This window comes from Bos taurus, chromosome 5 (assembly GCF_002263795.3).
Source record: "Bos taurus isolate L1 Dominette 01449 registration number 42190680 breed Hereford chromosome 5, ARS-UCD2.0, whole genome shotgun sequence".
NCBI classification, from domain to species: domain Eukaryota; kingdom Metazoa; phylum Chordata; class Mammalia; order Artiodactyla; family Bovidae; genus Bos; species Bos taurus.
Window position 1 is genome coordinate 116,161,343 of NC_037332.1, and position 14,617 is coordinate 116,175,959.

Here is a 14,617-nt window from a genome sequence, read left to right on the forward strand (position 1 = left end):
TGCAGGAGACCAGGGTTCGATCCCGGGGTCAGGAAGATCGCCTGGCAAAGGACATGGCAACCGTGCCATTCCATATTCTTGCCTGGGAAATCCCACAGCAGAGCCTGGTGGGCTACAGTCCATGGGGTCAGGAAGAGCGGGGCGCGGCTGCGTGCTGGCGCGCCCACTTTTCACCTCCCCTCGCCGTGCAGTGCTCGTTCCCTGTGTTCAGTAGTAGCCGTCATCTGTGAGTCGGTGAATGAGAGGGCACACACGCTGACTGGCACTCACAGCTGTGAGTCAGTGAATGAGAGGGCACACACGCTGACTTGCACTCACTGCTGTGAGTCGGTGAATGAGAGGGCACACACACTGATTAACACTCACTGCTAGGACGGACTCCAGGGCCTCGAGCCGTCTGCGTCGGCACGGCATTAACACACCTGAGCCGCAGAGATGTGCCCTCGGATTAAAATGCAGAAACGCCGGGGAAAATTAGACCCCAGACAGACCAGCAGTTCGGAGAAGGAAGAGAGAGCCAGCACGGGTGGTTTGTGGTGGGGACTGAACACACGCTGGTTTCCAGCGCCCTGCGACGGGGCCGGTACGCTGTCTGCCCGGTGAGGACTCTGACTTTCTGAGTGAGGAGAGCCTGTAGTTTAACTGAGTGAAGTGATGGTTGGAGACGAAGGCAGAGCTTGGATGCGGGTCACCACGCAGTAGTGTCCCGACGTTTGGACACAGCTCAGCCCTGCAGATGGGGGTGGCTCCTCATTAACGGACAGCAGCGGTGTTTTTCAGACTTATCTCCTCCACGAGGACCCTCTCTCCTGGGTCCCCTGCGTCACAGGTAGGTTGCCCACAGTCCGAGGAAGCCCGTCTCCTCCCTGCCCCATCCCCACTCGGGTGGCCGCTGTGGTTTGTTTGCACAGGTTCCTACTCCGGCAGCAGCAGCCTTCGTGGGGCCTGGCCTTCCCTGCCAGCAGTTTGGGAAATGCCTCGTTTTTTTTTTTTTTTTTCTCAGAAAGTAAATACTTGAAGAGCAGAGCAGAGGCTGGTTAGGGCACTCCTGCAGATGGGATCAGGGTCAGAGAAGTGAGCCCACTGGGAACACGGCCCCCAGGCACTCACGGCCTCTCCGACTCACGTGGCCGGGAGGAGGCAGGACTGTTGTCACTCGGCGGGAAGAGGAGTTGCCCTCAGTGTCCCGTTCCCGCCCTCCTCCCCTCTGGCTGGCGGGAACTGCCGTATTTTGAGGTGTTTTGGTTTTCAGTAACGTGAAGCATTTCGAAAGTCTTAGAACTACTGCTTTGCACTCTGAAAAATTCTGCCATTTTAGTCAGTCTGAGAAGATACTAGCTTAGATGTGGACATTACCTCCGAAGCATCCTCGTGTTGAGAGAAGTCTCAGGGCAGGTGACGATGTGGTTTTGAAGCCTAACAAGGTGGCCTGGGCGTCCTGTCCTCAGGCCGGCTTTCTCCGAGGTGCTGACGGGTGTTCTCTGCCCTGCTGAGTAGTGTGCTTTGGAAAGTTTGTTGAGTATGTAAACCCCTGGCTGTATATGGGTTTGTTGTCTAAAAATAATTTTTTGAAATATTCTGCAAGCAAAGTGAAATATAGATACTATCATAGCGTGAATGTCGGTTACGTGTATACTAGACATAGGGTGTTAAATACACACACCCTACACCTGTAAGCATGTTAATATATAAAACCGTAGATTCTACATAGTTTATGTACGTACACACATATATCCTGAGAAGTCAGTAAAATCTTTCAGCATTTAAATTCTTCTGGTCTAAATAGCTGAAACTCCAGTATTCTGGCCACCTGATATGAAGAGCCGACTCATTGGAAAAGACTCTGATTCTGGAAAGGATTGAAGGCAGGAGGAGAAGGGGACAACAGAGGATGAAATGGTTAGATAGAGTCACTGACTCAATGGACATGAGTTTGAGCAAGCTCTGGGAGATAGTGAAGGACAGGGAAGCCTGGCGTGCTGTAGCCCATGGGGGTAGCAAAGAGTCAGACACGACTGAGCGACTGAACAACAGCAAATAGTTTTAAGTTTTTATTGCCAGTCCTTTGGAAAGTTCATTCATTCATTCAGCCGAGAATCTATCGGTTCCTTTCGTGTTCCAGGGCAGTTTGGCAGACCTCTTCTGTAAAGGGCTACTTTTAATCAGTATTTTTGAATTGCTGGGCACTCTGTCTGCATTATAGCAGTCCAGCTCAGCTGCTGCAGCACAGAAGTAGCCATAGACGGTTCATACATGAATGGGTGTAACTGTGTGCCGATAGAACTTTATTTATTATGGATACTGAAATTTGGATTTCAAATAATTTTTGTGTGTCGCAAATTGGTATTCTTCTTTTTATTCTTTCCCCAACCATTTAAAAACATGAAAACTTGGGACTTCCTGGGAGGTTCAGTGGTTAGGACCTTACTGCCGAGGGCCCAGGTTCAGTCCCTGATCGGGGAACTGAGATTGCACAAGCTGCATGGTGTGGCCAAAGTAAGTTAATTTAAAAAATATGAAAACTTTTTAACTTGCATCCATACAAAATCACAGGCCATAATTCTCACAGCCCCTGTTCTCAGCAGCTTCTTGACACTGAGCACAGTGGCCAGAGCAGAGTCCCTGTCATCATGGGGCCCCGGTCCCCGTCACTTGAAGGACTTCAGGTTGCACTGATCCCAGTAACTGGAAGTCAGATGAAAGTTGTTCTCGTCAGCAGTCCCAGGATCAGCATTCTAACTCACCGGACTTTTTCAGAGTTTGGCACGTCAATCCTAGCCCTAGGTTAGTAATGTCATGGCTGTGGGGTCCCTGTCTCCAATTGCCTCCCAGCCCACACTCCCCTGCCCCTCCCTGTCTCCTCACCTGCCTGGTGCAAGGCTGCAGGGCTCAGCGTGGAGCCGACAGTGCGGAGACGACGCACTCATGGCTGCCACTCAGGTTCTGGGTCTGGGGACCACATCTCGCTTCAGCTCTCCAGGCCCCCGGGTTCCCAGGTGCTCAGTCCATGCGCTCATCACTAGCTTTTTCAAGGCACCACGTGCTCTGGTGAAGGGCCGGCCAGACTGTGAGTCCTCACTCTGGTGCTGATCGCAGGGTTCTTTGAAGGCAGTTTGTTACAAACAGGCTCACGCCTTCTGTTTGGAGTAGCTATGGAAACGTTAGAAGCTCTCTTTCTAAAGCCGAGCAGACAATGAAGCGCTTGGAGTGTTGGTGGGATTTAGAGACTCTGGAAGATGTTTAATTTTCTCCCCCCCTCTTGCTTACTTTCTGTCTCGGTAGAGAGGGAACAAGAGGGCAATGTGAATATTAACCGGAGGCTTTCATCTCCCTGTGACCCTCCAGGCTGTCTGGGTCTGCGGGGCACCCAGCCCGGCCCTTCCGGCTCCTAATGAGGGGAGTCGTGCATATTCATGAGCCGGGCCCTGGGGCTGGGATTCCTTGCTTCTCTTCAACGCAGACAACTTAAAATTAGGAACTCAGAGACCCTAGACGGTAGTGCCAGGATGTTCTCACTGGAAATGGACACGTGTTGGAGAATATTGTTGTGGTATTTGATTTACAGGCGGACAGCACAAACCCCAAACGCGGTGCTCACTTAGGTCAAGATGGAGGGCACACCTTTCACATCTAATCACGCAGTGTCCGGCAGGACTGGATGAGGTCCGCCTTAGAGAGGAAGTAAGGTTGGTTTCACTATGACATAAAGAATGTGAAGTACACGTCTGAGTGAGACGTGCTGGGGTCTCGCTGTTTTGTGTGTTTTTCGATTTTTGGTGTTCTGGGAAATTGACCCCGCCATGACTGTGTGGCCTTACTGCCTAGACCCCTCCCACGCCCTCCACTTAACCCGTCTGTTTGCCCTTTGAACTCCGGTTTCGGAAGAAGACTGAACTGCCTCTTCGGCTTTGGGTGCCAGTGCTGCTTCCGTCAGGCTGTGCCAGGAGCCTGCTCCCTGGGAGACAGTGATGTCCCCAGAGCCCCAGCTGGGAGCACTGCCCCGGGCACTCGTAGGGTTGGTCATCAGGACGGTCGTCATTAGTCTCACTGTTTCCTCCGTTCAAAGCAGTGACTGTGTGGGGTTTCTGCAGAAATGAGCAAGTGAACGGTTGGGTAAGCTGTTGAAACACCATTGCGGCATGTCCACAGAGTGCAGGGTCAGGCCCTAGACGGGCGTGACGTAAACCCGCCCCTCATCCGTCCACGCCGGATTCTGTGTTTTGTCATCCTGGACCTTTTGTTTACACGGTCCCGCTTGCTTGCCCGAGTTGCATTTATATTGGGTTACTTTCATCTCCTCTTCACCCCGCGAAGCCCTGAGTCAGGAAACCACACCAAGAGCACACAGGAAAAGCACAGCCCGTGTGGGTCACTGCGCTGCCACCACACCCCTCTACACACGCACTCACACTCGCATGCACACACGGTGGGTGGGAGGTGGTGTCCGCTCGCGCGGACATCGAGCACATGTTTCCAGCACCATGCTTGGAGCAGAGGACAGAAGGTAAATAAGCCATCGTCCTGGCCTGTGAAGAGCTCACAGGGCGTTGGGGTGGACAAAAATATGAACAAGTAAGTAAGCTCCCAGGATGTCAGCACACACCTCATCATCCGCTGTGTGTTGGGTCTAGCTGCATGCTGGGGACGAGAAAATGGACTCAGTGTGGCTCCTGCCCTCCAGAAGCTCACCAACAAATAATCAGATCAGCAGGTGCAATGTGATGAGAACTGGTGAGGGGAAAAGGAGGAGCGCGAGGGTGTTTGGAAGCACGCAGCAGGCGTGCCCGGCTCAAGCTGGCGTTGGGGCAGCCGGGACAGCGCACGTGGGCTTCCAGGAGCGGGGTCTCAGCTGCTCGCCCTGGGTGGGGAGGGGCAGGCGAGGGGGAGCGGGTTCCAGGTCAGGGCTCGCATGTGGAAAGATGGGGGGTGCCTGGCGGGGCAATGTTGCTTTGCCCTGGAACTGAGATCATCTGACAGTCCGAAGCTCTGGAAGACGGCTCTTTTCCTGCAGAGACACTCGGCACTGGCAGCTGGTGGTGACAAGACTGGCCTCTGATGCCTCGCTTGCAGAGCTAGCCAGCCCTACAGTTGTGAGGAGCTGTCAGTGCATTTATGCGGATTTCCCCTCTCTTTCTTTCAATTAAAGTGAATAACCAGGAAGCTTCAGAAAGAAGTGTTTTGGGCCTGTCGTTTAGCATTGGAGAGTTGCCACACACAGGAACTGGAACGCTCCAGGCTTACACACGGTCTTGCCCAGATTCAGCCTCAGATGCCCGCTCCTCCACTCAGTTCTCTTGATCCCTGCCTCATCTCTTTGTGCAGCAGGGAGGAAATGGGTTTGTGTGATGATGATGTCGTCCTGCATGAGAAGTGAATTGTAGTGAGTGATCCCTGCTGAGAAAGTCACTAATGTGTGAAGGTCTTTGTTCCCCGGGATCATCCTTTTCATTCTCTCCCATGACAAAGTGGGGGTTTGGTGATTGTGGAGAAGAAGGAGAAGTTCAACTTGTATGCGTTTGAGAGTCTGTGGATTCATCTCCAGAAAAGATGTACAGCCTTCTAAAGGCCCTGGGCTTTGTCATGGGAGGGTGACAGGTCCTGGTGAGATGAGAGCATTTTCCCCACTAAACGGGCAGTTATCTTAGGATTGCATCAGCCACCATTCTTTGCCCTTTGGAAAAGGTTGGTCATTTGTACCCACCAGTGGTCTTGGTGGTCCACCTCCAGAGACCAGTGGGTCATGGCCTCCTGCAGACGCGCAGCCGTTCTGACGGAGCCCATCCGTGTGGGTCCATGTGCGCTCATGACTGCGGGCTGCGTCAGCGGAACTGAGAGGGAGCAACCAGCAGGCACTTCCTGAGCCCAGAGCCGCTGGTTCCCTGTGTCCTGGCTCAAGTACACGGGCTCATCTGCTGGTTTCCTTCAAGGTCAATGAACTGGGGGCAGTTTGGTTCCCGCGCTTTGTGCGCATGGAGGCCTTTCTGTGCGACACTCGTGCTGAGGAGAGAAGCCTCACCGCTGAGCCGGGGTTTTGGACGGGATCCGGAGCGCGGACTCTTGAGTTCAGGGACCCGTCCGATCGCCTTTGGGGGAGCAGATGCCTCATTGTGGCATCAGACAGGCCTGCCTGGGAAACACTGGTGACAAAGGAGGAAGGACTTGCTTTTCCTGCTACTGTCCATCTGGTCACGGGGCAGGGAGGCCTCTGTTCCTTGGAAAAAGTGTTTACTCCACACTTGGCACTTTGTTCTTTCTGAACCAACAGAGGGTGCCAGGCCCAGTGTTCCTGGCGTCTCTCTGTGTCCCTGGGCCCAAGACTAGGGCAGTTTTATGGAAGGACGTTACAGTGGCTGCCTAGCGCCCTCCGGAGTTCCCACAGCTCCTGGTAAGTACAGACCTCAGAGAAGAGCGCCGTGAGTCTGTGTTCCTCGTAAGTCGTCTGTGTGTGCCCGACAGACAGCGTACGCAACACCTAAATCAGGGCCAGGGCACAGTGAGGCACCCGTTCAGACTAAACAGTAAGGCCTTCGCAGGCCTGCCTCGTCCCTAAAATACAGAGTGAGGGGAACCCGTGGTGACTCCCAGGGGACAGCTGTTAGCTATAACTGGGCTTACTTTAAACAAGACGATCTTCTTGCCTGATTCTACCCTAGCGTCTTTATGACTCATTCTATAATGCTCTTATTCCTTCCCTGGTGACTCAGTAACAAAAGTCCAGCACACACACTCGTGTATGTGTGTGTGTGCGCGCGTACACTCCTTCATGCGTGCCTGTGCTCACACACTTCCCATGCGGCTGCTCTGAGCCTCTGCCTCCCGCTCTGTTCTCTCAGTCCAGTGCCTGTCTGTGCCAGCTGCTGGACAGCACACGCACAGTGTTGCACAGACGTGTGTATATGTGTGTCTTTCGACTTTTGAATTATTTCCCCCTCTGCATGCATATTCACAGCACATCCTCCAGGAGAAAGTGTTTGTTGCGTCTGGGTGTTCCGGGTCGTCTGCCCGTCTCCTCCTTTTCCAGTGATGCTCGGGTGAAAGCATGTTGGCAGATTCCTTCACTCTGCTCCCAGTTCTAACCCAGTGGGTGGTATACGCCATCCGAAACCTCACGGAAGACAACAGCCAAAACCAAGACCTGATTGCGAAGATGGAGGAGCAGGGTCTGGCAGACGCATCCCTGCTTAAAAAAATGGGGTTTGAAGTTGAAAAGAGGGGTGACAAGCTGATTCTGAAGTCGACTAGTGACACCCCTCAGCTGGTAAGTGTGCCAGGAGGAGGACTAGTTCCCCTTCAGTCTGGAAAGTGGTCCCCACTTCCCCATCACCTTCAAAGTGACACTTCGATGTGATTGTTTCATAAGAACATGGGTGGATGTATTTTGCCTCCTGAGACAGCAAAGAGCCCTACATTTAATTGCAAATAACTTTTTGTTCGGGCTTTACCCTGCCGTTTTCTTAAGAGAGTTGAAATTTCAAACTTGTTCTAGGGGAGAAAAAGAAAAGCCATATCAAAATTTTCACGTGGTGTAAAACTTTCTGGCAGTAATGAGACCTTCTCTAAAAGACAGCTACTGCTGGCTGCAGTGAAAAGAACAGAAAGCTCCTTGTGTGATGCTGAATGGGTTGTTTCAGGTTTCTTTCCGTTATTTCTATCCTTGACCGAAATTCTCTTGTATTTTTTTTCCTTTGATGGTTCTTGTAAATAGCTTTGTTACATCTGCAATTTTGTTTCTTTTTTTTTTCCTCTTAGTGAATGAACTCTCCATCCAAAACAATCTGAATTTTTGGAATCTGTTTCCTGGATCTTTCGCAGTGTGTGAAATCGCAAGTGTTTGAAGATTTTATTACATACACTTTCAAGAATCTGTGAATCTTCTAGATAATAGAGTTAAATGCATATAAGCTTAAAAGTGAAAGTGCTTGAGGGTCCTTTTGATTCTTTGCTTTAAAAAATGTAGCTGTCTGGTTTGCTTCTTTCCCTGTGGAATACAGTGTGCGTTTAAGTGATAGATTGTACTTACTGTGGCCGCAGATAATAAATTCCTCTCGCTGAACACATGTCCCTTCTTTGGCAAAGACTTGGAAGTGATCGGGTCCACTCTGTCCTTCCCTTCATTGTCTCCTCTTGTGGGGTTTTCTGGGCTCTGGCAGGCGGCTGAAGTGGTTTCTCACTGTGATTAATTCTAGCAATCGCTTTTCACCCCTTCTGCCTTTCCAAAACATTGACAAGACTCATTTCCAGTTAATTAATTCGAGAGATGGCGAAGAATAGAGGGCTCTCAGAGGGCTCTCCTCTTCACTTCAGGTCCTGGGCGCCGTTGTCACTGAGCTCTGTCCCTCTGGAATGTGGCTGGAGCCAGCGGGTGAGGGGACTTGTGGGCCGTTAACTCTTCCCATTCCAGATCACCCTAGACCTAGGCGTCACCAGACTCCTGAGGCTTACTAGCCAGTGCCTGCGTCAACCACCGCCCTGGCTGTAAGCGGGAAGGAAGATCTCACGGTCGTCTGTGTGTGCAGAACCTCTGCATTAAAGGTTCACCCGGGTCTTCCTCAGTTTAAAAAGCACCGGTCTCGGAAAGGTACCACTCAGTTTCAGCCGGGGCAGTGGAATTGCAGAAGTAGCTTGGGGGAGCAGGGGCATTCTGACCTGTGTCTGTCAGTGTGCACACCAGAGGAGGAACTGGATTAAATGAGCACAAAAGTCTCTGTAACCACCCAGATCATTAATGTAATCAGCAAACACTCTCGGGGCAGGTTGTGTTGTGGATGCTTAAAATGTGTTGTCTTCTAGAACAGCCGTGTTACTAAGCTAGACTGTAGCGTGAAATCTTGCACAGTTCCCGTTGAACCTTCCAAAATGAAAATGTCAAAGACCCAGCCAGAAGTTTTCCAGAAATACCGATTGTTCCAAAGTAAAGTGCTCCTAAGTCTTTGTAGCTGTACTTAAATTGCTTTGTGGCGGGCGGGGCGTTGCGGGGGGGAACCAGCTGAAGCATGTTAAGAATGAAATAAAAGGTTTCCCATATGCGGTCTGATGTCTTCTATATAACTGAAGAAATGCCAGTTGCTACGACTGTAGTCAACTATGAGTAATGTTTACTTCCCGTCCTTTGTGACATTCCTTTGGTAAAGAATCCTTTGCAAAATCCAGAAAGCACGAAGAAGCCCTTCTTCTCCGGGACACAAGGAGTTAAACTCCTCGTCTCTAACTAGAAGTCTGGCCAAAGGGGAAAGCAGTGCGAGTCCCTCTTCCTTTTAACAAGTTTGCAACAGACACTTCTTTTTTTCCTGTCTCAGTGGATGTGTGCACACAGTGGCATCACGCAAACATGTCGGCGTAAGCCGTGTAATAACAAACGCATGCGTCAAGGGGCCTTGTGAGCACAGGATGCAGCGGGGGCTGTGTGTTTTCTAAGTAGGAAATGCGGGGCTTGCATCGTGAAAACATGCTGATGGCTGCATTGTGGCTGCGTTTGATGCCTCCGGACACAGTAATTCCTGAACACAACAGCTTCCCTGTCCTCTGCCAGGGACTTGGAGCTTCTGAGAACCTTGTTTTACACGCTACAGAGGATTAAAGCACCACCTCAATCAGTCATTTAGAAGGAAAGGGGGGAAAAAAGGCAGCCCAGCCTTACAGAATTTGTAAAGAGAGAGAACGGTCACAGCAAGTTTTGTGACCGTATTATTGCTTTCAGGAGCAGACTGACAAAGCGGTTCAGTTGTGTAGCCCGGTCTTTTCTAAGAGATAGTGGAGAAAGGCCTTTCTGCTCAACGTCGAATCCGAGTGTTTGCAGCGTGATGTCTTTAATACCTTAACAACAGATGTTCCTTTTTCAGAAGTACTTGTTTGCACAATTTTAGTCATAAACTATTAGAATTTGTCTTTATGTCCATTCTGTTAATACACCTCACAGATTTGACTCTTTTGGAAGCTGATACCAGAGGCATTTTTGTTCGGTAACTTCTGAACTAATAGAATTCTTTGGAACCTGCCTAAAGAAGCCCGTTTGAGGAATGATTGAGGTCATGTGGGCTAATTTAGTAAATCTCAAATCAGAAATGGAGATTTTTACATGTGTATATCTTGTGTCCATTAGCTTCTGAAGGCATTGATCTGCATCTCTCACGGCAACTAAATGTTAGACTTTGTGTGCTCTTTTGATTTCTATTAATTATATGAATAATGATAATATGCATGGGTAAACAAAGGTTTTGGGACAAAAATGCTTTGTTTGCAAGAGGAAGACCTAATTATATATTTATATAAAATGCTGTCAGTAAGTTCTGCCCAGAAAGGAATCAATCTGTGTATGAGAGGCAGTAAGATTAAGACAGAATTTTTAAATGCAGGAAGGAAGGGAAGTACTTTAACATTTAAGAGAAAAGGCCCTTTCAGTGCTGTCCAAGGTTCTGATAATTTCAGCTACAGCAGCCTGAATATGGAAAATCAGTTAAAAACCTTTTTTAAAAGAAATTTAGATTTTTTCCTCCACTTGTAACTATATGATGGAATATCTGTTTTCTTCTTCCCTACACATTTTAATATATTTTTTTGGATTTTTCAGGTCAAATCATATTTAGGTGGCATTTCACAATATAAACATGATTTGCCATCTATAATATATATGAATTTTAGAGGTAAGCTTTTTCTGTAGATGCAGTGCTTACAGTTTGTTCATGTATTCCCTCATCACAACCAAAGACACTTATATCGAAGAAATGACTTTCTGAAGGCTTTGATAGTTGTTTATTCCTGCTTAAATTGAAACCTTAAATTAGGAACATTAAGTAAAATGTTTCTTTTTGTTTAAGCAACATAATGTACATTGTTCATTTGAATATAAAATTGCAGTTACGCTTTTCTTTCAGTTAAGCAGGCCCTTTTGTGGTGTTTCACAGCCTGGATGACAGTTTTTACCACCTCCGTGTGCAGTGTGGCAGTCAAGAGCGTAGACTTGGAATGGGTGCTGGAGTCCAGGCCCCTCTTTCACCTACGAGACTACGGGCAGCTTCTGTCATCCGAAAACGGGGCTTGTAACACCTGCAGCCTCCCAGAGTGTGTGAGGATGAGCACGCGTGTGTGTGAAAGCACTTAGGACAGTGGCTGGCGCGCGGCACTCACTCACCCGTGCTGCTGTCGTCGTCTGTAAGCCTCTGACGCTTTCATTGTGAGCGTATCTCAGGGACGTGCATGGAAGCTGTGTCTTGTCTCCTCCCCTCAGCCTGCCCCAGTGCTGGGCATACAGTAGGCGCTCACTAAGTGTATCCTGTTTCTTTAGCAGATTCTTGTATGGTGCTTTCCATGCACCGGGTAATGTTGTAAGCACTTAAAAAATATTAACCACTAATCCTCGCAGCAGTTAGGCAGTCTTCCAGTATTAATCCCATTACATGGATGAGGAAGTTGAGTTGCAGAGGTTAATGCCTGGAGTCACACAGCAGTAGATGCTTAGTGAGTAATTGCTGTGGTTAATTAGCAGGGAGTGAATGAGGGGGAAATACAGCTGCTTTCCCCAGAAGCAGAGGAAACAAGTGCAGCAGAGATGCCTAAATTGTGCCTCTCGATACAGAGCCAGGGGAGCTTTATGGGGAGAGCACTATTAGAAAACCCAAACTCACATCTCAGCTCCACCTCCTGCCAGCTCAGCAGCTTTGCTCAGGTTGCTTGACCACTCTGAGCCCGTTTCCTTCTTGAGCAGCACACCAGGCAGGGCCTCGGATACAGCACTGAACAGGACACAGTCTGTGGTCCCCTGAAGCGGACATTCTGATGAGAAGGAACAGATAAAACAGACAGCAACAAGAGCATCACATACTCTAGTCCGTGCCGTGAAGCAAACAAGGTGAGGGTGTAGTTTAGCTTTGATTTCCGGGTGAGCAAGGAGGGAGCAGCGGGAGAGAATTCACCTCTCGCTCATCGTGGACCATTCTTTTCTCTCCTTGAGTAAACTCAGGGGTAGTTGTGAGTAGCCCAGGGGAGGGGCTGCATTTCCAAGGCTGTTGGGTCATTTTCTCCCCCGACTGCCCTCCCTCCCTCCTTCTGTCTGTCCCCCGCTGGGCCTCAGCTGTCCCTTGCTCCTAGCCAACTGTCTCGAGACTGCTTGTGGGTGTTCTTGCCCTGATCTGCATGATGGTTGGAGCCATCCTGTGGTCAGCGTGCAGTGGTCTGTCCTCTCGGTGAATGGTAAAAATAGTAAAGAAGAGTGAACATTTGATGACTGTGCTTGTAGAGTTTTCCTGTTTTTGATTTACAGAACAATACGCCCAACAACTGCAGAATACGTGTTCTTTTAAAGTATACATGGAATCACTTATCAAAAATTGGTCCTTTTGCTGTGCCCTAAGACAGATCTCAACAGATTTCTAAGGATTGAAATCATACACACAGTATGTGCTGACCCTAGTACAATTAAGCTACATATCAATACCAGAAAGGTAAGTAGAAAATTCCTGATTTTGTAAATTAAACGTGTTTTTCAAATACCTAAGGGTCAAATGAAGAAATAGAGATTAGGAGATATTTGTAACTGGATGTTGATGAAAATGCTGCATGTCGAAGCTTGCAGGCTGCAGGACCTGCCCTGGCCAGTCCAGTGGCTAAGACGCTGCACTTCCAGGGCAGAGGGCATGGGTTTGAGCCCTGGTCAGGGAACTAAGATCCCATGATGTCGCATGGCGCTGCCACCAAAAAAAAAATTATAGGCTACAGCTAAAGCTATTTTTAGATGGAGATTTATTACCATAAGTGCTTCTCTGAGAAAAGACAGAAAACCAATAAGGTAAGCATTGTCTTAAATAGGAAAAACCACGGTTGAAGGGTAATAAAGGAATAAATATGAGAGCAGAAAATAATTAAACAGGAAGCAACCACAATAGTAATAATTAAAAAAACAAAATAAGAAACATACAAAAAAGATAAAGCCAAAAATTGGTTCCTTGAAAAATACATTAAATTGAGAAATCTCTGGTAAGACCAGTAAAGAGGACGCTTAGAAAGTCATTATCCCCACAGAGCTTGTGGACATTAAGAGGCCTGAAAAGAGTACTGTGAATATTTTATGTTAGTGAATTTGAACTTCTAGATGACATGGACAAATCCCTTTTAAAAAAAAAGAAAAGAAAATCCTAGTTTAAATATTGACTCTTTAATACTTCCACAGAAAAGACTCCATGCTCAGCATCAGCAACAAATTCTACCAAGATTTTAGAAATACTGCCAACCACACACAAAATTCCAGAAAAGGGGACGATTTCACAAATTTTTGTAAGGCCAGCATGATCCTGATGTTAGTCTCATGGCTGAACAAAGATCCATCCAAAGATCCTGAATACACTACTAACAAACTATATCCTAGGGATGCAAAGATTGGGATCACATTTTTACGAAGTAGTAAACTGAATTAACAAATTAAGACAATCACGTTTCATGCAGAAAATTCACAAATTCAACATCCAACAGGTTTTAAAACACCTTTGCGTGTTAGGAACGGGGTCAGTTGCTCGGTCATGTCTGACTCTGGGACCAAAGGAATGTAGCACACCAGGCTTCCCTGTCCTTCACCATCTCCCAGAGCTTGCTCAAACTCATGTCCATTGAGTCAGTGATGCCATCCAACCATCTCATCCCGTGTCGCCCCCTTCTGCCTTCAGTCTTCCCCAGCATCAGGGTCTTTTTCAGTGAGTCAGCTCTTTGCATCAGGTGACCAAAGTATTGGAGCTCCAGGATCAGTCCTAATGAATATTCAAGGTTGATTTCCTTTAGGATTGACTGGTTTGATCTTGCAGTCCAAGGGACTCTAAAGAGTCTTCTCCAATACCACAGTTCAAAAAGATCAGTTCTTCAACGATCAGCCTTCTTTATGGTCCAGCTCTCATATCCATACATGACTACTGGAAAAATTCTAGCTCTGACTATGTGGACCTTTGTCAGCAAAGTAATGTCTCTGCTTTTAAATACACAGTCTAGGTTTGTCATTGCTTTTTTTTTTTTTTTTTTTTGGTCATTGCTTTTCTGCCAGGGAGCAAGCGTCTTTTAACTTCATGGCTACAGTTACCATCTGCAGTGATTTTGGACCCCAAGAAAATAAACAGTCTGTCACTGTTTCCATTGTTTCCCCATCTATTTGTCATGAAGTGATGGGACCAGATGCCATGAATTTAAGCCAGCTTTTTCACTCCCCTCTTTCACCCTGACCAAGAGGCTCTTTAGTTCCTCTTCGCTTTCTGCCATAAGGGTAGTGTCATCTGCATATATAAGGTTATTGATATTTCTCCCGGCAATCGTGATTCCAGCTTGTGCTTTATCCAGCCCAGCATTTTGCATGATGTACTCTGCATATAAGTTAAATAAGCAGGGTGACAATATACAGCCTTGATGTACCCCTTTCCCAATTTGGAACCAGTCTGTTGTTCCATGTCTGCCTGCTTCTTAACCTGCATACTGATTTCTCAAGACAGGTAAGGTGGTCTGCAGCAGTCCTGGGAGGCGTGGCATGCTGACATAAGTCATTTTGGAGGAGGTTCCCTTTACCTCTGCCATGGTTTGGCCTCAGGCCAAACTATAGGGAGGGAATACAGCCCCACCCATCAGCAGAAAACTGGATTAAAGATTTATT

At 48.1% G+C, this 14,617-nt stretch overlaps 1 protein-coding gene across 1 annotated transcript in view; it reads left to right on the forward strand.

The window, feature by feature from the left end:
- Positions 1-8,053, forward strand: part of ATXN10 (ataxin 10) — a 140,689-nt gene extending 132,636 nt beyond the window's left edge. The window contains 2 exon segments of the mRNA NM_001077051.2: positions 7,071-7,258; positions 7,750-8,053. Of these exon segments, the coding sequence (NP_001070519.1) occupies positions 7,071-7,258; positions 7,750-7,752 (191 nt within the window). The 3' untranslated portion in view covers positions 7,753-8,053.
- The last annotated feature ends 6,564 nt before the right edge of the window (positions 8,054-14,617 follow it).